Source organism: Orcinus orca, chromosome 1 (genome assembly GCF_937001465.1).
Source record: "Orcinus orca chromosome 1, mOrcOrc1.1, whole genome shotgun sequence".
NCBI classification, from domain to species: domain Eukaryota; kingdom Metazoa; phylum Chordata; class Mammalia; order Artiodactyla; family Delphinidae; genus Orcinus; species Orcinus orca.
In genome coordinates this window covers 198,171,895-198,193,410 of record NC_064559.1, presented here as the reverse complement: position 1 = coordinate 198,193,410, position 21,516 = coordinate 198,171,895, and the positions used below count along the sequence as shown (strand labels likewise).

Here is a 21,516-nt window from a genome sequence, read left to right as displayed (position 1 = left end):
GAGCCATGGCCGCTGAGCCTGCGCGTCCGGAGCCTGTGCTCCGCAACGGGAGAGGTCACAACAGTGAGAGGCCCGCGTACCACACACACACACACACACACAATAAAATTAAATAAATAAATAAATAAAAAGAATATCCTAGAAAACCTTCTAGTTAACACCACACTTCATGGTAAAATAGGAAACCTTTCCTCCTGTGTCTGGGAATGAGGTAAGGATTTCCACCATCACTACTTCCCTCCTACCCAATACAATAAGGCAAGAGAAAACAGTTAAAAAGTGTAAAGATTGAAGGGAAGAAAGTTGAATGTCATTATTTACAAGAGACAAGATTGTTCATGCAGAACCTGTGGTAAGAATTAATCTAATTACCAAACCCATAATTAGGATTAATCTAATTACCAAAACCGATAATTAGAATTTAAGTGAATTTAGAAAGATCACAGAATACAAGGTCAAAATAAAAGCAATAATGAGCTCACCAGCAATCAAGAAATTATTAGGCCAGGAAATGAGTGAAGACAGAAATCCAGAGGGGTTAGCAGAGCCCTGAGACTGATTTCAGGGCATCCGAAAACTTGAGGCTATGATGCTCTAAAGGCAACTTGTACATCAGGGTGCTAGGACCTTACAAGGCGTCTGGACTAGGAAAAGACGCCTAGAATCTGCCCCAAGTGAGGAGGGTCTTCTAAGAGAATCTCATTAAAAAAACACAGAAGGCTACACCCTGAGTTTAAAAGTAAACAAATATACCACTTCCCCCCGTACCACTTTTTCCCCATCCAGGAGTCTGCAAAAAAAATTAGCTGATTCAAATCCTGACGCTGAGACAAAAGGAGGAAAAAAAGAATCAGCTGCTGAAATATAGTCTAATCTATGTATCTTTTTCCTTTTGGTTAACACTTTTTGTGTCCTATTTAAGAAATCTTTGCCCACCCTAAGTTATGAAGATATTTTGTCTTCTAAAACCAGTACGGTGTTACCTTTTGTGTTTAAATCCATAGCAACTGATTTTTGTGTATGATCAGGTCAAGCCTCATTTTATTCCATATTAATTTCCAACCAACCTATTGCCATTGATTGAAAAGACCATCTTTCTTCCACTGTACAGAAGTCTCATCCGTGTCATAAATCAGGTGGCTATGTATGTGTGAATCTGTTTCTGAACCCTAGTCTGTTTCATTAATCTATTTTGTCTATCCTTGCACCAATATCCCACTGTCTTACTGAGCACAGCTTTATAAGCTACAGTTGTGTGGTCCTCTAATTTTGTGGGTTTTCTTCTATATTGCCTTAGCTAATCTTAGTCCCTTGCTGTTCCAAATAAATGTTAGGATCAGCTTGTCAGTTTTGACACACATATAAAGCCAGCTAAGATTTGTGACTGGGATTATACTGAACCTGTATCAATGTTAAGACAATTGTTATCTTTATAATAATGAGTCTTTCAATCCATAACATGGTATATCCCTTCATCTATTTAGATCTTCTTTCATTCCTCTCAATTAGCTTTTATAGTTTTCAGTGTAGAAGTGTTATATATCTTCCAAACCTATAACTATGTATTTGATGTTTTCTGATGTCACTCAAATAAATCTTAGGAAACTATAAATAACTAAGCAGAGGAATTCAAAAAAGAAAGAAAAGAGATATTAAGATACCTGAAGAGAATATGATGGTCTAACATCTACTGAAGTCCCAGAAAGAGAAATAACAGAAAATGAGGCAGAAGCAATGCCCAATGAGATTAATGAATGAGATATTTGAATGAGATTAATGAATGAGAAGTTTCTAGAATTAATAAAAGACACTAACCCAAACATTCAAGCAGAACAAATGTAAAGGAATCCATCCTAAACCTATCCTAGTAAAGCTACAAATAACAGTGACAAGATAAAGACCTTAAAAGCAGCAGTAAAGACATTGTTTTCAAAGAAGCAATAATTGTAACAGCAGGTGACATCTCATTGGCAATAACAATGGATACCATTTTCAATTCTGGGAGGATAAAACCATCAACACAAAATTGTATACCCATCAAAAATACGTCCACAAAATGTAAGCTAAATAAAGACATTTCCAGACTAACAAAACCTGAGATTTTGAAACCAGGGGACCTCCCCTAAAGGTAAATCTAAATGACATACTTCAAGAAGGAAATGATCCTAGATGGAAGGTCTGAGATGCACAAAGAACACATGGGCATAGAAACTGGTAAACATGTGAGCAAATCTAAACAGACACTGACTACGTAAATTATATAAAAGAGCAGTAGTATCTTGAAAGCTTTAAAAAGACTTTTCTGAAAACACACAAATATAATTGCTTAAATTGATAAGAATGAGCAAAGTATTCTAAGGTACTCATTCAGAAAGAAGATATAGCTCTTAGTTAACTTTAGTTTTGGTTAAGTATGCATGTTGAAGTGATTAGTATAACTACTAAAAGACTGGAAACAGAGTGAACGACCTCCAAACTTGCAAAGCTGGGGCAGTGGGGAATGAGAAAAGAGCAAATCAACCCACAAGAGGGCTACAAAGAAAAAGAAACACAGAAACAAGCAGAACAAATAAGAAGCACAAAATAAATTCAAATATATCAGTAATTAACATTAGTTATAAACAAACTTAACTGTTCTAATTAAAAAGCAAAGGTAGACTGGATTAAAAATATTTTGAAAAATAAACTTCAAAGAACCAAAGATCACATTATCTGAACACATGGAATTAACCTAGAAATCACATGAAGAGGAAAAAAAAAGATTAAGTAGAAAATGCCTTTTAGGTTAAGCAGTTAAGAAACAAATCCCATCAAAATATCATCAGTTAACTGAGCCAGAGGTCATCTTCCCCAAAGGGATGCTGCAAGAGTTTAAGTGGAAGGACACAGGGAATAGAGGAAACACTCACTGATGCTCTCCCAAAATGTCTCCGATCCCTGACTGTTCAGTTACCTCTTTTTCTGATAGAAAAGAAATCATTTCAGTTCAAAATACTGATTTCTGCACTAATGCAATAACTATGGGCCTCACCAAATTTAACAAACATTGTATCACGAGTATATTCTTAGGTTTCTTTCCTTCCTCCTCTTCTATTTCTCTAGTCACCTCTTGGTTAAGAATACATTCCTCCACCAATCCAGCACCAAACACCACCAGAATTTCTTCAGGGGCCTGGATTAGGACTTTATGGATTACTTTCAATATGCCAAATGCCCCACCACTGGTATTTCTAGTCATAAACTTGTATTTGCTGTTTGATCTCTCTATTACCTAATAAACATGCTGAACAAGCAGTTATTTCTAGTATTTACTTAATCACTATCACTTTTGAGCCCAGAACAGTGTCACTTGTAAAGAGAATGCTACAAAATGAGTGCATGGTTAATGATGAAACAAGAAAGATTTGACTAAGGAGGATACGTGTTTTTACGACAATCCCTTTACTAAGGGATATAGGGGGGCCCTACGCGAAGAACCACTTTCTATTCTCTCTGCAATTGATTTGATGAAATTCTAATTAGGACCAGAAGACAGACCTAGAACACTTCTTAAGGTTTTTACACTGTTTCACGAGTCTATTACCTTTACATTTCAAAAGAAATAAACTGTTATCACCACTCCACCTCCTGCAACTGATCCATCATCCTATTCCTGAAACATTCTCCCCTAGGAAAGCCTCTTGAGTGCAAGTGGCCAGCTCCTGACCTGTTGCTAGCGTGGACATCTCCTTCCCCTTCCCCTTCTCCTTCTCCCTCGGAGCCATCTCCTTCCTGATGTCCGGTGGTGGTGCTGATGGCGCCAGTGCTTGAACTGACACTTCCTGGTCCAGCCGGATGCCCCTCTGCTGTGGCATCACCATAAGCACTGCTCCGGCCAGATACTAGAGGGAAATGGTTTAAAAAGTGCAAATCAACTCCCAAAGCACAGTGGAATCCAGTGCATTCTGAAGTCAGCAATTACCTGACTGGTAGCTTTAGAAAATTTTTTTCTTCTGTGTGAAGGTCAATAAGGATTGAATTCACGATTTCGGTCCCACAGGACTAAATGACTAAATGACTCTTCTGGGTACCCAAAGAACAGAAGATCCATCCACAAGAACAATTAATCTCAACTGTGGATAAATTTCCATCTCATACTCCAGAAGAAACATATACTGATTTGGGAATCTCAAAATTATCAGCTACTCTATATCTCTTCCACAAAAAATTTTCATATCCAATTTTTAAGCAGAGACTGATTTTTGAGATCAAACCAAAATGGCTTGTCATGCTTCCTCATTCTAGAATCCCAACCCCCACCAGCTAGTACAGATGGCCTGCTATATTAATATACCAGATCATTAACAATGGGACTGCCCAAAATCTCTTCCCCAACAGAAGAAGCAAAAACCACCATAGGACTGATTTCAAAGTCATACCATAATTGTTTTCAATTAATCATGATTTGGGATTATGTATGTCATTTCTTTCTTCCACTAACAGATAATTAAACTTCCCCTTGCTGAAACCAATCCTAGGGCCCAGGCAGGGATTTCTATTTTGTCCCCACCCTCTCTGCCCAAGGATATCAGGACCTCCAGCCACATTACCACTGTGCTCGCCAGCCACCGAGTCCACTGCACTTCCCCCGCTCTCCGAGCCCACACTACCACCGTGGTCAGCAGGGGAGGTCCGAAGGGTGGAACCATCAGTTGCTGCTGTGCTGCCCTCGTCGTCTGAGGCTGGAGCTGAGAGAGTAACGAGAGCTGTTACAGGTAAAAACCCCTCTTCGGGGCAAAAGCATCAAACTACATAGTGCAGAAGACACAATGCAGTTTATACATCCTGTTGTCAAAGAAAAAAGGGAAGGATTTGCTTTGCTGGTTAATCACTAACAGGAACAAACACTATACATGGTGCATTGCAAACAGTACTTAGACAGAAGTGAAAACCCAGTTCACTGGGCATTTCCTTCGCTGTTACATCACAGTGCAAGTAAAACAGTGCAGAGATTCAAGAAGAATCTGTGACATGGACACTCAGTTTTCTAGCTAAAATGCTTCACGGTCACCATAGTCTAGGTGTTACTGACACCTGCTGAGATTGGAAAATAGCCATTACCATTCAAAAGCATAGATTCTGAATTTTCATGAGATTTGTTTTGCAATCAATTTATGCTTATGCTAGGAAATCACTTATCATGAGCTCTCAAATCAACCCTGTCTGTTTTTTTAATCAGATGGTCCAGAGGGGAGCTCATTCGGAAATTTCAAACTTCCTAATCATCCTCATCAGATGCTAATAACGAAGCAAGGAAATTCCCCAGAGACAGCCACAGCATCCAGGATCAGGGCTGAGCTGAGACAGGAGGAAAATGCTGGATGAGATACATGGGGGAGAAAAGCCAAGACAGCCACAGAGCACAGTAGGAACATAACTGGCACAGCACAACAGTGACCCCCAAGCCTGAAATGACAGCAACTAAAGAGACCTAAGGAAAGCAACAAGCCATGACAGCAGGCGAGAGGGGACAGCCAGTTTCTCCCTTTCTTATCTATCCAAGATAAAACGCCCAAAACAAAAAAACAAAGAAAAAAAAAAAAAAGAAACAAATAGAGGGACACATCAGACTGAAAACTCTCAATCAACCCTTAAATTACTCAGGGGCTGATTTTCCAGTAGATTGTTCAGATGTTCCATCCTCCTCTATTTGGCCCAACTCTCCGCTCAGGACATATTTTTTTTCTTATCAGATTAGGAAAAGTGATTGAAAGTACACACAAAATGAGGTCTGAAGATTTCCTATGCATTTGAATTGTCCATAAAAACCCTACCCACCAAGCTCAGATCCCACGCTGACCTGAAGTGTAACTCAGCTTCTTGTAGGTTCACTTTTATTTGCAAATGAAGAGAAAAAAGTTAAAAGGTTTGAGCTCCATTTCTTGTCTCCCTTTTGAAACTGTCTAAAATGTTAGAACTCTGGTGAAGAACCCTGAAAGCTGTGATTTAAGCTCTAAAGCCGATCAACCTGCAAGCTGTTCTCTTGGCCTTTCCTTGGGGAATTAGCTGAAGCCAGGCAGCATGCAAAGTGTAGGGAAGCAGAGCCATGGATGCCTTTGCCAAGCTGCATCACTATGCCTTCCACACCCGCATTTCTAAAGCAAAGGCACAAGCAGGAAGTCCAGGATGGCCTGTCAAAGCAGCTGCCCATTACACTCTCACAGCGTTGGAAACGAGGCCTGAGGGTCCTGGGGCCCTGAGCCGCGCTCCTTGCTGTGGACAGTTACCTGATGCTGTGGTGTCAGAGAGGGTTCCTGCGTCCAGAGAGGAAGAGCTGGGTGCCTGGCCGGACAGCCCCAGGCTCTGCAGGCCCAGGGCACTGCTGCTGCTGCCTGGGAAACAAGTGGAGAGTGAGCACAGCATCCCCTCCAGACCCCATCCACAGCGCCGCTTGGCCACCTGCTGCCCTCAGGAGTCTAAACTCACCAGCGTGTGACCCCCTTTGGCCTAGAGGAAGTTACTCAACAGCCATTGCTGTCCACCCACCAAACTTAGTTACAGAGATGGTGGAAGCCTTCCTTCAGCTCAGGCAGGACACAGGCTGGAGGAATCTAACAGATTTGGGAGGAAACAATCCAAAAGACCAAACTAACAGAAACTATGAGATTGGCTCCCAGACTAAAAATCCCACCGTGATCCCTCTCACTCTCCACCTGTATCTCTGAACAGCTCTCACCCAGATCAACCTCTCCCCAAATCTGGGGACAAGCTAAGTCAGCTGGATATCAGTAACTGCCAAACCCTCTTTCCTGTGCAAGGCCAACGGGCCACTGTGTTCCTGGCATTGCCTTCTACCTTGCTGGTCCTGCTGCAGGCTCAGGGCAATGGCTAGTTCAACCATGGTCTCGTCATCTGCATCAGGCGGGATGTCCAGCATGGGGGGGAAGCCCTCTGCGCCTGCCAGCAGGGCCTCCAGGGGAGAGGGGTTGCCATTGTTGACATTTTCAGCTGTCTCCAGGACCATCGACTCAGACTGCAGAGAGAAAGCTCTGTCAGTGTCCCGTGGTAAACGGCAGCTTGTGGAAGTCCACTGAATAAGAGCTAGAGGAGAGTTCTGAGGCTCCTCCTCCCCTCTCCTGCTGCCAGAGACTCACCACCATCTCAAAATCTCCATGGTCCACCTCACTCTGTTCCTGGCTTTCCTGACGGATGTGACCACCATTCGGGATCCCTGACGACTGCATTTTCTCATCTGCATCATCATCGTCATCATCATCCTTGTCTCCTGAGTCAAAGAAACCCCAGTCACCTGAAGGTGCTTGCTCTTTCCTCCCTCGGCGTGTGGTAAGATAAGCTATTACATAGCAAATAAAAACCAAGACAAGCAAGCTACCAGCTAGTGCCCTGTGCTTTAGAGATAAATTCCAGGGAGCCGTGCCTGGCCTTGTTCTCCTGCTTCCTGGACCTAGCAGGATCTGGGAAGGTGGGGCTGGCAGTGACAGCCTGCTCCACTTAGGAGAAGTCTTTTCCAGCTGATGAAGGAAAACAAAAACAAAAACGCTTGGATTCCATAAAGCAGAAAAATCTAAGACCAGCAGGTCCCATGAACTTGTGCCAACCCTCAAGAGACCTGGACAAGACAGGGAAAATAATACAATTGAGATGTTTCTCTATTATCTGTCATGGCAGCTTGGAGTGTTATCTTACTTTTTTTCCCCCAAAACAACTGGGTCAGTGAGATTTTCACACTACATAATCATTAAGAGAAGAACCAATTGTGATGTGAAACCATCGAATAAAAGCTGGTTCTTTCAGCACAGCACTACAGGTCCTACCCGGACCAGCTTCTGTATGAAGGGGAAAAGCCTTCTAAAAAGGGAGAAGCCCAGGTTAGACTCCTAATTATCAGAAAAGGATGGAGACCTTGCCTTCCACTCAATGGGCTGAAAAAGTATGTGGCTATGACCTTAACTGGAAACATAAGCTATCCAGACTCTAGCTTCTCCACAGAGAAAAGATGCACAAACTGTTGCCTGACTCATCAAAAGCTTAAGATGAATGATACTCAAGGAAGGTTGTCTGAAGGTCGTGAAGCTGCATGCGCTCCTCTAAACCTGCACCGGACCACACAGTAGCCACAGCCACTAGTTACAATGTGGCTAGTCCACATGGAGATGTGATGTTAGCGTATATAGTATGCACTAGATTTTTTTTATTATTGGAGTATAATTGCTTTACAATGTTGTTAGTTTCTGCTATACAATGAAGTGAATCAGCTGTATATATACCTACATCTCCTCCTTCTTGGACCTCCTTCCCACCCACCACCCCGCACTAGATTTTTAAGACAGTACAAAAAAAATTTTTAAGAATGGAAAATATTTTACTAATAATTTTTTATATTAATTATGTGTTGAAATAATATTTTTGATATATTGAATTATCAGTAAGTTAATTTCAAATATTTCTTTTTACTCTTTATCATATGACTAAAATAAAATTTTAAACTATACATGTGACTTTCATTGGAAGTTTAACTTCTGAGCTAAACCAAGTAACCAGAGTTACACAATATACTACTGCTAAGATTTAGACAATTGGTAGAACTGCTTTTCCTAAAATGTTAAATGCTATGTCCTTGACTTGTATCCAAGTGTATCAAGAGGGAAATCTCTTGTGAAATTTGCTGTCAATCTTATTGTAGGTAAGTCCCCTGAAGATACTACCCATTAGGCAACAAAATGGACCCTTAATGTAAGAGCTTTCATGAGGGGAAATTTTTCATTTCCTGAAAAATGGTGGGTTTTTTCTTTAGTCACTGTGATTTTTGAACTGTTCTCATTTTATTTTCACTCTGGCTTTTGGGAAGCTTTCAGCCAAAAATAAGATCTTCACTTAACAACCAGGGAGGACTTTGTGACGTAGATTTTATGTTCTTGGCTTGATTTTACTACTGTACCTTTATTTTCCCCCGGCCTCGATTTTCCTTCTTTTTATTCTACTTACTATGCGTTTTTTATACACCACCTTCAATTCTTCATGGAATAAGGCGGAGTAAAACAATGGATACATAACCAGAAGTCTCCAGGGCCTTGGTCAACATGAGCAGCACGTCCTAGTGCTTTATTTCCCTTCTCCCCGCGCCACACTTGCACAAGCCTAAACCCAGACCTCACATTACCCATTGGAGTGTTGCTTCGAGGGGAGGAGGGCAACGTCACATGTCTCCGCTTGTTCCTCGGCCTTAGGACTCGAATTAGAGCTTGTTTACAAGAGAAGCTCACAGCAGGATCCTGAGGTTGAAAGGAAACCATCATTCTTAGGTTTTAATATTATTCATGAAACTGCCTATAAACACTTTCCTTTCTTGGACAATCACATGCATGTGGAAGATCTGCCTGCTCTCACCTGCAACCTGCTGAATCAGGTCAGCAGTTAAGCCCATTTCCCTGACCTGGCATAGAGAAGCCCCATATGCTACATTCTTGTATCTTAGTTCCTGGTAATAGACTGGCAGGTCATTTGGCCCTGAAGTCCCTTTGGCTGTCTACAAATTGGTTTTGGCTTTTCATCAGATGATCAGGCTCACTTAGCTCTGTTATAAAATCAGTACTTCCAACACTAGCTTCTATGCCAGAGTCACTGGAAATAGATCTTGATGATGTTCCTTCAGGTACTCATTTAATTAATACTTACTTAGCATTAACTATGAAGCAACCATCAGCATATTCCCTGGGGACTCAGCACTGAATAAAACAAACCAAGTCCATTCCCTTTTCAAACCTTTCTTTCCATGGGATGAGTAAGATGTTAAAGGTTTTACTGATATGTAAAATTCTTAATTCCCATTACACCCTCCTTTAAGTCTGTTTTATTTCATTAATTAGCAAACTTATAAAAAAAATTTTTCCAGACATTCCCAGATAAGGATTATCTGGGGTTGTAATGATACGTACAGGACACAGTAGCATCTGCATGTATATCTTGGATGCTGTATTAATACAGTCCAGCTCACAGGTACAGTAGCCATGGATAATGTCTACCAGAGCATTAACGGTAGCTTCAATATGAGTTAGGCCTAAAGGGGAGAAATAGATGGTGAAAAAACTTCTAACTACTTGACAGTCAAAGACAAAAGTACAAATTCTTATGCCCACGTAAAGGTCAAGCTAACAAGAAAATGACAAGCACACACAGCAAAACAACACACACACGTAGAATGTAGGCTGTAGGCATTGTTTGTGATTTGTTTTATTAATAGTCTCCTAAATCTCCCAAACTGTCTCCAAAAGCCTTTCCAAATATCCTGCACCACAGAAATAAATAGGTGTCTACTCTCTATGGATATCAAGAGACAGGGCAGAGAAATGTGAAGAGCTGAGCAGAGTCTGAATGTTCCCTACTATCTCCAAACCTTAGGTGATAAAGATGACCCTAACAGGCCTTTTGGGTTTACTGCCCAAGCAATGTCCAAACACAAATGAGTAACAGGGGTCCTTCTACTTTTCTAGATTGCTATTCAGAACCTTATTACTCTTCCACCTAAAAACCTTAGTGTGAAAAGTTAGATACCAAAGGCAGCAGTAGCTTAGAAATAAAATAATTCTCTAGTATGATGCTTTTTGGGTTTTGTTTTAAATAAATAAATTTACTTATTTATTTGTTTGTTTATGGCTGCACTGGGTCCTTGTTGCTGCGTGCAGGCTTTCTCTAGTTGCGGCGAGTGGGCTTCTCATTGCGGTGGCTTCTCTTGTTGCAAAGCATGCTCTCTAGGTGCGCGGGCTTCAGTAGTTGAGGCACACGGGCTCAGTAGTTGTGGCTCACAGGCTCTAGAGCACAGGCTCAGTAGTTGTGGCGCACAGGCTTAGTTGCTCCGTGGCATGTGGGATCTTCCCGGACCAGGGATCAAACCCGTGCCCCCTGCACTGGCAGGCGGATTCTTAACTACTGCGCCACCAGGGTAGTCCCCTCAAAGACTTTTTTAAAAACAATTATAAACACCACTAAGGACACACGCACGCACACACTTCTTTATGTGAAGTATTCAATCCGACATGAGAAATACAAGAAAGTCCTACTTCTCTGCTACACTGCTAAATTCCTCTTATCAGGAACATTGATCTCACAGGCTTCTGTTTCCTAAATATTCACTAAATATCCACTCTGGAAGAGATAGATGATGAAGGCTAAAGGTGAAGAGTTCAATCTGTTCCAAGAAAAAACTTACATCAGGCTTCACTATCAAGTATCCCTTTTAACATGGTACCTGGCAGGCAGGCAGGTGCCAAGAAGGCATTCTTGGGTTTGGATGCATGGAGTTTCCAGAAGTGGTTCACCAGCTGGGTGATGAAACTACAGCAGTCTCCCTCCAACTGCTTCTGAGGTTCTCTCCCCTCATCCGCTCCTTCTAAGCAGGAGAAAAAAAAATTATTAACGATGGTAAATCTAAGATGGAATTTAATTTGTTTTAAGGTTAACTCAGGTCAAGGAAGCTTGCCTGGGGAGGGAGTTTCAAGTGGGGCCCCAGTCAATATGCCAACTATCCCTAGACTCCAGCAGGCACATCTAGGAAAAAAACAGTCTGGGAAAGGAATATCACAGAAAACATTGTATGTTAGAATTAAGTAGAAGGGGAGCATTCAGGAGCTTACAGCAGATTCAGAGATCTCAGGTGCAACTGTTCAACTTCTAAAAGCTAGGGGAACATCTGCAATTTTCTAGAATGATTCGTGAATTATAGTATTAGAGGAGGAACAGGATGATGACAGCATATGGAAATATGTAAATAACAGAACTGTAAAGGCATCAATAAGCTCTATTTGATGAAAGCAAAGCAGGTTTGGTACCCAGCCAATGTGAGGAGAGAGGAGGAAATAGAATCAAGCACTGAGAAAGGCTACAGATATTAATAAAATACTGGCACGAAATACAGCACGAAAGCAAAAGACATGATCCTATTTCTTTCAAGCAACCAGGGCACAAGCTTAACTTTACCCTGAAGATCTTAAAGAAGTAGTAAATTCGGAGACAGACTATATCTGATGTCCAGAGCACTAAATAAACTCAAGAGTAATCCAAGGGGTAAGTATTGGAAACAGTATTTACTTAGAACAATACAATTCTAATGTCAAAAGCCCTTCAAGATATAAAGACAATAGAGTAAAATCCCTGTCTCAGAGCATGATGTCAGTCAGAAGCCAGTGAGAACAAGAAGAAGATGAGAGAGTAAAGAAGGTGGTGTAGCAAGCAGATTTCAGGACCACGGCCATACAGGCCAAGTTCACCTGTTTCCATCTGGGGCAGCTTTGACTCCGTAAAGTGGACAAGGTTATTAGGACGCATGATGGCAATGGAGCGAGCTGTGATCACCAGCCTCTGGAAGACCTCAGGGTCCAAATCCTTGCCTTCTTTGCTGGATGTGTTGAGACACTGCACAGCTTTGCTCAGCAAGGCCTGATCCTACAACAAAAGAATCACAGAGGATGAACCAAAAGCAAGGCAGGCCTGGGCGCTAAAGCACAGAGGAGAGGGGAACCGACAGACCATCAGGCTGGCTACCTCCTCTCAAGAGAACAGGTTAGTTACCATTGACTACCTGGAACAAACCTTCAAAGCAGCCCAACACAGTTCAACTTCTTCATATAATAAAACACTAAAGACGCTTTAAAAAAAAAAAATCAAAAGCCATGAAATCAGTACCAAAGTATGATAGGAAAACTAGAAATACCAGCCAATTCTCCAGAGCTACATACAACATCCCGGATCTCCTCCCTATGGAAGTCATTTCTTCGCAGGTTCATACCAAAGCTATGTTTCCAAAACCGCCTTTCCTTGACAGGTTTAGCAGGTTAGCTCGCACTTCTCAGCTCTCTGGGCCGGAGGCACCAAGGCATCTGGGCTGGCGGCTTCCTCCTCACGGATCTGAACTGTCAACAGTCTCTCCCATTCTTAGAAACGCCTAACTTACTGCCTTCAGTCGCTACTTACTTTTATAGGTGAGACCCTCTCTCCCCAGATTTCCCCCTCAGTCTCTCCAACAACCACTTACCAAATTCATCACAAGCAAGTACACCTCACTGAGGGCTGTGGCACAGCTGCAGGAGTGGAAACACCAGGAGCCCTGACCTCCTGAGTGACTTCCCGCCCCACTCTTCCAGCGAGCAGCCACCCCTCCTCAAGCATCCCTCCCCTCCCTTCCTTAAATCTTCCTGATCCTATTAGATAACAGAACAAAATGAATGCAAACCAGTGGCCCATTACTGGCTTGTCCTCATTTTGAGTGACAGTTATTAATTTCTCAGGAGAAACTTCAGGATGTGTGGGTCTAATCTCAACGCTCTCCTCTCCCCACCTTACTTTGCTACGCCTTTGCTTTACATCCAAAAAGCCAACTTGCTTGATTCCCTGTCAGTACCACAACTTACGCTTTGACAGAAGGCACCCCTGATTACCTTGTGGCTGTGATAGGCTGAGCGGCTGGTGTGCAGGCTGGCCAGAAGGCTCTTGGACTGCTGCTGGACACTGGCAGGCGCTGGCAGGGACAGCAGCAGAGTGGCCAGCTCCTGAGCTGCATTCTTGTTTCTCTCCTAATGCAGAAGACAGCAGGGTTGTCACTAACCCCACCAAGTCCATGCAGGATAAACTGCCCACATGCTGCCCCCCACGCCTTCCTCCCTTCTCAGCCACCAGGACTAGGTTAGGCTCCACGGACCGCAAGGAGCAAAACAAAGAATTTCAGAAATTACAATCCTCCCACAATACAGGTAAAGAGAGTCCAAGGTCATGACTCCCAGAACAATGTTCTTTAATCAGAACATTGACTATTCATCCTATTGTACAAAACACTCTCACTATGGGTCCCCCAAAAGCAGGACACAAGGCCTTAAGCTGAAGACTCCTCTGGAGCATCTTTGCAAATCAAGATTATGCTATGAGTGTTCTTTAGCTGCAAGGCTTCGAGGCCTCTGATGACTCCACTGACTTCCTGCCTCTTCAGAAAGCTCCCATGCGCTTTAAAAAAGTAACTTGGGGCTTCCCTGGTGGCGCAGTGGTTGAGAGTCCGCCTGCCGATGCAGGGGACACGGGTTCGTGCCCCGGTCCAGGAAGATCCCACATGCCGCGGAGTGGCTGGGCCCGTGAGCTATAGCCGCTGAGCCTGCGCGTCCGGAGCCTGTGCTCCGCAACGGGAGAGGCCACAGCAATGAGAGGCCCGCGTACTGCAAAAAAAAAAAAAAAAAAAAAGTAACTTGCCTTCTCGATGATTGGGCCAACAGCAAAGCAGCTTTCCAGGGCTTCTAAAGAACTGACAACCAGCCTAGGGAGACAGAAAAGTGGTGTGAGTGCAACAACCCTTCTCTCTGCCTGGTGCTTTAGCCTGCAGACTACAGTCGTGAGGACCTTGGGGACAGCTAATGAATGCCAAACACAAAATCAAAGCACAATAAGACCTGCCACAGGCACCATGCATATCGTTTCCTTGTATTACAGGCCAGAAGAAACCTGGCTCCTGCTCGGAGATCAACCTGAGGCCATGTTCATAATCCGTAACTCAAAGACAGGGCTTTTCTTCCTCAAAGCGGATAAATGTGCTTCCTCCTGCTGCCTGTGGCAGGGATCCCTGAGAAGGGCTTAACAGTCTTGATGCAATGGGACCCGAAGCTCAGGTGCCCCACAGATCAGTAGGCAGAGGGGACACACAAAGGGAAAGGTTAAAACCATCTTCTTATACTGGGAGAGCTGGGGTTATATTTTACTTACACCTCCAAGAAAATGCACAAAGGCACTTCGTATGAGTTCCCCAAGTACGGAGAAGAGAACAAACTGTATTTTCAGGTGCACGCCAATTGCCAACGTTCAAAGGGTACTATAAAGCACCTTTAGGAAACTGGGCAATTTTCTCTAAGGGAAGGACAGGAAACCCAACCACTGAAGGGTACCAAGTGACACGCTCCCAAGGGCTCACTCCTGTGGGTTTAATGCAGCACAGTGAAAAGACCAACATCCTGAGGGCTGAAGCTCTGGACAGAGAGGGGAAAGTGTGGAGAAGGCAGCTGGAGAGAAAAAGGTCAAGGGGCAGAGGAAGGCAGTAAAGAGCCAGGAAAGAGAGACCTGGGACATAAAACCACGGTGGACAGAACAAGCTCTCTGGTGGCTTTTCAGACAGTAGAACTTTTGCACTGTCCCGGCGCCCCCTCCCCGCTTCTCATCCACTGTAGAGAGGGAGCAGAGAGGGATGGGGTAAGGAAGGGGACGCCAAGAGTCTGAAGCGGCCGACACCAAGCACGCACGCACAACCCTCCGCATTCTCCACTTTGACACGGGACAGCTCTGCAGCCATGCAATGACCAGAACAGAAAGAAGCAGGAGGACTTTTCCACAGAAGCGGAATCAACGCAAAGCCACGCCATCGGTTACACCGCTCTCTGACACACACTCGCTCGTGCAGAGAAAAGAAAGAGGGCATACTAACCGGTCCAGCTTGGTTAGGGACTCAGTTTCAGAACTTGGGGGAGAAGCAAAAGAAAAAAAAGGAAAAAAATGTGAAGCTCAGAGAAACCTGGAAATACATCCTAAGCAAACAATATAAGAATAGGGTGGGGGGCGGAAGAAAGAGAGAGAAAAGGGGTTGGGTGGGGAGGCTGCTGGCAGGAGGCCGTGATTCCAAGCCAGGCTATTCCTACCACTTACAATGTAAGAACTAAACGTCTTACATCCCGCATCTGCCACGGCAAACCAGCAGCTCCCGAGCGCAAAGAAGCCAAGCGCAATGCTTAAGAAGGCCACTGGGGGGAGCCTCAGGAGGCTCTGAACTCTGCCACAAGATGCCTGGGACAGCCTCTTGCCAGCAGTGTTATTACCACATGAAATAGCTGCTGCAGAGGAAGATGAGAAGACGATGAAATCGGAATGAAAGGGAAGATTTTTCCCTATAACTTCAGCAAGACTAGATCCTAATCTATAATACTGGCTTAAGCATCTTCTAGTCAGCAGCCTCTGGCTACTCCAAAGGGTACCTGAGCTTATTAAGAGAAGGGAAGGGACAGAAGGGTCCAGGCAGAGCCCTGGGAGTCAGATGGCTCTGAGCCGCCTCCAGGCCTTGTCGGCACACTAAGGAGACACTGGGTGAAATCCTGAAAAAATCACAGGCCAGACTTGGGACACTTAGAGGCTCACTCTCTCGAGACACAGGTTCTGCTGGGAGAGTGAGAACTGGTGAGAACTGAATTCAGCCCCTGTCAGTGCTGGTACCTCTCCAGGACAGTTCCACTCGTGGTGGTAGGGGCAGCTGAATCACTGTCTCCAGTGCCATTGCTCTGGCTCAGGTTTGAAGGACAGATGTTGCTGACGGAGGCAGAAGGGAATTCTTCCGGGGGCTCATCAGGCCAGCCAAACTGCTCCTTAGTCTTGCCATAGACTTTTACAGCATCGATCATGGTGACACCTGCTGGATCCACGGAGGCCCCAACTGCAGTAAGCAAGAGCAAGCTTTTAGGAAGCACATTCTCTGAAGGGTTACCACCACCACCACCTACAAAGCAAAGACCAGACTAGTTTGGACAAAGTTCCAAGCCTCATCGATTTCACAGGCATAGAGGAACTTTATCTCCTGAGACTTCAGTAGCACTTTCATCTTGTACAGGTGCTGAATACGTGTAGAAACAGTTCCATGGACCAAAAGCCCATGAAGTCTCCTACTCAGAAGAAGAGTCCCCAAACACCGGTGTAGGGATCCTCTGGTGCTATCAGGGTACCGTATCTCCCAACCCCACCCCCAGGGATCTCTAAACCCTCCTTTTGTTCAAAGCACAGATCAGCATCATGAATGAATACCAAGAGCAACTGTTTCTGGAAGGAAAAGTATCAGACAGGTGGCCAGTAAATGGTAGGGAACGTTGCCCGCCCTATGAAAGGCTCAGGGATGTGTACTCTGAGGGTTTAAAGCATTGCTAACCATCTCTCAGTGACATGTGCCCTGAGGCCTGCATCTGCGCCTTAAGAAAGCCTTGCAATTTCACATGCTAATCTTGCTGCCTACACACGCAGGCAGCCCCATCTGCAAGGCTACCCAACCCTACAGAAGTGAACCCTGAAGCAGAGTTTTGCCCTGTCTTTACCCCTCCCATTCTCGAGTCTATCCCTTTCCTGTAATCTTGTTTCCTTTATATCTCAAACGAAGCTCAAAGTTTCATGATGGCAGAAACCACAGAGCTATCAGTAGAGCAGAGGGTTCCTAAAATACTGGAAAGCCACAGAGAAGTGGCCACCCAGTCAGAATTCATAATGAGAAGGATACAGTCTATGCCAGGGGCTGGGGACTCACTGAAGAGGTTCAGCTTCTTATCGGCCTGCAGGGCTTCTTCTCTGGTGAACGGGAAGTCAAACCAGCGTGAGCGACTCAGGTTAAGCTGCATGGTTCTGCCAAAGATCTCAATATATGATGGGGCCCGTTCAATTGCCTGGGTCCCAATCTGGATCCGCATGCCTGTCATCACCATAGTGCTGTTGTTGTTACTGATCTCAATGGTGAAGCCACCAGGCTGGAGGGAGAAGAGGCACATATCATACAATTACTGCAAGTTCTTAAGGGCAAACTTTCGATCCTTCCTGTGACAGTGACACAATGTGTGATCCTACAAAAGACCTTTATCCTCTTTAACTCCTCAGCACTGACTTCTTTTCTTCCAAGGATGGGAAAACAGAAGCAGGGAGTAGACTCTTCAGTTTCAGGCTTCTTTCTCCCCAGCATTAACCACCTCCTGCTGCCCTGTGCACAGTAACCCTACTGACAACATGGGAATAGGAGCCCTTTGGCATGGAAGTGAGAATATTCATTAATTCTAGGGACCATGAAACTAGAATCAAGGGTTAATGACTGTGAGTCTTGCATTCTAAGAGGAGATGTGTCCTCAAACCTTCTAAATGTGTCCTCGAGTCCTTCTACCCAGCGAATGAACCCAGCACGGGGCAGTCAGTCCTCACCTTGGTGTTGGCCACATACATGCCAGTGGAATTCAGCCGGTGCTTTATCTGTTGTGCGTTGTAGACCTGCAGGAGGTCATTACCACCAAATTCCACATCTGTCAGCTGCTGGTTGTGTTCAAAGAAGTCAATGGGGAAGGTCACTTGGCTAGATGTGCGAGTTGCTGTGGAGAACAGCATCAGATTGCCACGGAGCAACATGAGTGCGATCCCCACCACCTCTGTGCTCCTAAGCTCACACGTACTCCCTAATCTTTCTAGGCCAACTCGGGATTATAAGGTTTGCATCAGTATGATGCCTACACGCGGTCAGCTGTCCAACAGTCATCACCCCCAACCACAACACAACCTAGCGGGGCGAAGAAATCTGATGTCAGTATTGGCTACACTTAATAACAACAAGCTCTCTCAGAGCTGGTTTATTTAAAATAAACAAAAAAAACTATTTCTTTATAGGAAGATGAGCTGCATGATTATCTCAAACACAGACTCTAGAACAAATTCCAGATAGTGGGGTGAACCCTGTAAAGATCTTTGCTCAACCCGCGTCACTCACTCCTAAAGTCAAGCTTTCACTCCCTGAAGAGTCCTCCTCCATCACTCAGGAGCAAAGACTTCCAGCTCAGACACCTATGACGGCTTCTACACCAGTCGGCGAGAATGAACCAGCCAAAGGATCTACTCTTCAATCAGTTCCATCCTGCACACCACCTCAGGGAAGCCATTTTTCTTAAACCCAGAGAAAACCATCTCAAACCAGGTCCAAGAGAGAATTCTTTCGTGGGCACCTAGGAACTGCTGCCTGAAGCGGACAGCCCACAGGTGCTTGCCGTGCACAGAATGCTGAGTGGCCTCCGGAACCTTGACTCTGCTTCTGAGAAACTAGCTAGCACAGTCTCTACCTTTATGAGCCGCACAAGCAGGACAGTCCCTGTTTCTTCACGGCTATCTACAACGGTCTACTCTAAGTCCCCGACCCCTACCAGTCTTCTGAGGAGGGGCCTTACTGATGGTAGCTGTTTTGCGCTTTCGAACAGGCTTCATTATGCTGATGACACTGCTGGGCTGCAGGGAGGGCTGAAGCCAGTAGGAGGTGTTCTCCACGTTGGCCATGTAGATGCGCAGGCTGCCATCCTCACACAGCAAGATCATCGTTGTCCGCTGCTGCTCATTGCAGGCTGTGTGCCTGATGGCGACCATGTCCTGGATCTAGGAGGAGGGGACAGAGGAGTGGTAGTTCCCGCATCTACAGATCAGAACCTACAGAAAGAGGCAGAGAAGCAACTGGATTCGTGGTCAACTGAGGGGGTGCTGAGGCTGCCAAAGAAAAGGCGTCTAGGAGAAAATTCTTCTATAGGCCTCCATTGAAAGAGCTGGCAAAGTGACATGACATACAAATATGAAAAGAGAGCAGGTTCACAGTCTATTCAAGTGATGGGAGAACGGGGCACTGACCTTTGCTTTGGCAGGAAGAGTCTTAATCTCCTGGATGAGGAAAGTGTCTGGTTTCACCATAACTACCAGGGGCACTCCTGTAGTTTGCTGGACACAACACACCAAGCCAGGGTGGTTCATCACCTCAGACCACTGGCAAAGGGCAGGAGACGTCTTGCTGCCACCATTGGAACTACAGACAACAAAAGTGGCCACAGTTAGGGTGTCAATCACCATCTAACAGTTCTTTTCTTGACCTAAAGGCCATCCTCACGAACCACTGGACTCTCAGAGCAATATACCCACCCAAGGACTCAAATTACCCACAAGTCGCAGTCTTATTCTGAGCACATAAATACTCTCATACACCCCAATGTGCGCCCCCAGCAGGAGTCCTGGTTCAGGATCTCAGTCAGCTGCTGGGTTCTACGGTCTGAGGGTATAGGTGGCCCTATGTGCGTAAGGCTGTCAACTGCACAGGGCCACGGAGCTGCCAGAGGCTGATGACCCATTGTCCTTTTAAGAATTTCCAAGCACATCAAGCTACGTATGAATGGTATCCATTTTATTCCATCTCAAACCGGGTAATTCACAAAATACAGGCCAGAGAGAAAGTGCTTTTCAGTGGCAGATAAGAAAGAGGGGAAGAGATCCTAAAACTTTGCTGCCTCCTCCTTAAATAAAACACTCACTACCTCACACACCCCTGTCACCTAGAAGTCTGATGGCAGCCTCCACCTCCCCAAGCTCCAAGCTCGCCCCATCTGCTGACACCATGTTCTATTTACTGATCAACCCCCAGGAGGGAAACTTAAAGGGCATCTTAGCAGCACGAGTGTCTAGGAGAAACTTACATTCTCTTCTCAAAACTCAGTAATCAACTTAAAGTCACATTTGCTACCCTGACCCTAGCTTTTCCTTTTGAGTGACAGTGGCTCCCCAAACTACCTGTTACAGCTTGGGGTCTCCACGGTGGGAGACAAACCATGCAGGCCGCCCAACCTACCAACACTGGACACCGCTTGATTTAAAGACACCAAGCAGGGAAGGGCGAGCCCTTGTGAGGGGCGGAGCTCTCCTGCTGAACATAGGCGCTGTGGCAGTTCACCTTTAAGTGCTCATCCCCACCTCTTGATGCTGATGGAGAAGAGCTGCAACACCTCCAGCGTCGTCCTACTGATGGTGGCTGCGAACGACCTGCCCTGACAGTAGCTGAAGAACAGCATCTGCAACACGTGCGAGTAGTAGACAGACACACCGCCACCTGCCACCTGGCTGTTACTGTCCTGTCACAACAGAGACACAACATCCGCATTAACTTCTCATGCTGCCTGGGCACCAGCTTCTGCCCTGGCTGCTCATTCATTTTACACCATGATTATGGGGTCTCATTCTTAAAGTATGAGATCCCCGCAGGAAACCGTAAAAATACCAAGAGAATACAGGAACTTCAAGTTTAGTCCTAAAGGACTAAAGTTTTTGCTATTAGATAAAAAGTTAGAAGAAAAAAGAGAAACGAACAACAGAAGCCTTGCTAGGCTGATTAAACCTGGCATAGAAGGGAACAGTGCCATGTGCTCTAACCTTCAGGTCCTCGTGGTTTATTTCCAGCACATTAGTGACATAGAAGGGTCCCTGCTGGGCACTGCTGGCCTCTTCCATGAGCTGGGTATAGATGTACCCAGCCGAAGACATTATAACAATGATGTTCTTTCCCTCTTCGTTGAAGAGGAAGGTAACATCTCTTATCTTTGAGCTGGGCAGGAGAAAGTAGAAGGTTGGACTCAAGGCATCAACGGACAGGTCATAAATCTGCAGAATGGAAGGAAGAAAGATCAAATAAGGGAGATCCATTTCAGTCCCATGCCCAAACTATCCTGGTGAACCCACAGAGCTGCAATCAGTGAGGAATGAGCACTCAATTTCCACTCAGCAAGCACCTATAAGTGCTAGACAATGAGCACAAGATGATCAAGTATCTTTTCACTGCCTCTTAGGAATGAGCAGAGGAGAGATACACATCAACAAATTCTATACCAAGTACAGTAATTAACAGCTGTGAATTGGACACAGTGGGTGTTGAACCAGAATCAATTTTCTGCTACCTGCACACAGATAGGTCCT

The 21,516-nt window shown here is 44.9% G+C and overlaps 1 protein-coding gene across 10 annotated transcripts in view; it reads right to left on the bottom strand.

Annotated features, from left to right (window-relative positions):
* Window positions 1–21,516, bottom strand: part of UBR4 (ubiquitin protein ligase E3 component n-recognin 4) — a 127,950-nt gene that overhangs the window by 57,847 nt on the left and 48,587 nt on the right. The window contains exons 43-62 of one of the 10 annotated variants that reach the window (XM_033433099.2): window positions 20,977–21,204; window positions 20,521–20,678; window positions 19,414–19,585; window positions 18,966–19,167; window positions 17,959–18,122; window positions 17,300–17,516; window positions 16,228–16,444; window positions 15,449–15,481; window positions 14,230–14,293; window positions 13,431–13,565; window positions 12,264–12,438; window positions 11,477–11,560; window positions 11,246–11,386; window positions 9,936–10,057; window positions 9,161–9,272; window positions 7,134–7,264; window positions 6,835–7,012; window positions 6,267–6,371; window positions 4,590–4,745; window positions 3,707–3,881 (exon numbers count right to left, since the gene is read on the bottom strand). In XM_033433099.2, coding sequence (XP_033288990.2) covers window positions 3,707–3,881; window positions 4,590–4,745; window positions 6,267–6,371; window positions 6,835–7,012; window positions 7,134–7,264; window positions 9,161–9,272; window positions 9,936–10,057; window positions 11,246–11,386; window positions 11,477–11,560; window positions 12,264–12,438; window positions 13,431–13,565; window positions 14,230–14,293; window positions 15,449–15,481; window positions 16,228–16,444; window positions 17,300–17,516; window positions 17,959–18,122; window positions 18,966–19,167; window positions 19,414–19,585; window positions 20,521–20,678; window positions 20,977–21,204 — 2,969 coding nt within the window. The remainder of the gene's footprint in view (window positions 1–3,706; window positions 3,882–4,589; window positions 4,746–6,266; window positions 6,372–6,834; window positions 7,013–7,133; window positions 7,265–9,160; window positions 9,273–9,935; window positions 10,058–11,245; window positions 11,387–11,476; window positions 11,561–12,263; window positions 12,439–13,430; window positions 13,566–14,229; window positions 14,294–15,448; window positions 15,482–16,227; window positions 16,445–17,299; window positions 17,517–17,958; window positions 18,123–18,965; window positions 19,168–19,413; window positions 19,586–20,520; window positions 20,679–20,976; window positions 21,205–21,516) is intronic. The other 9 variants (XM_033433101.2, XM_033433102.2, XM_033433100.2 and 6 more) reach the window with 9 other exon arrangements.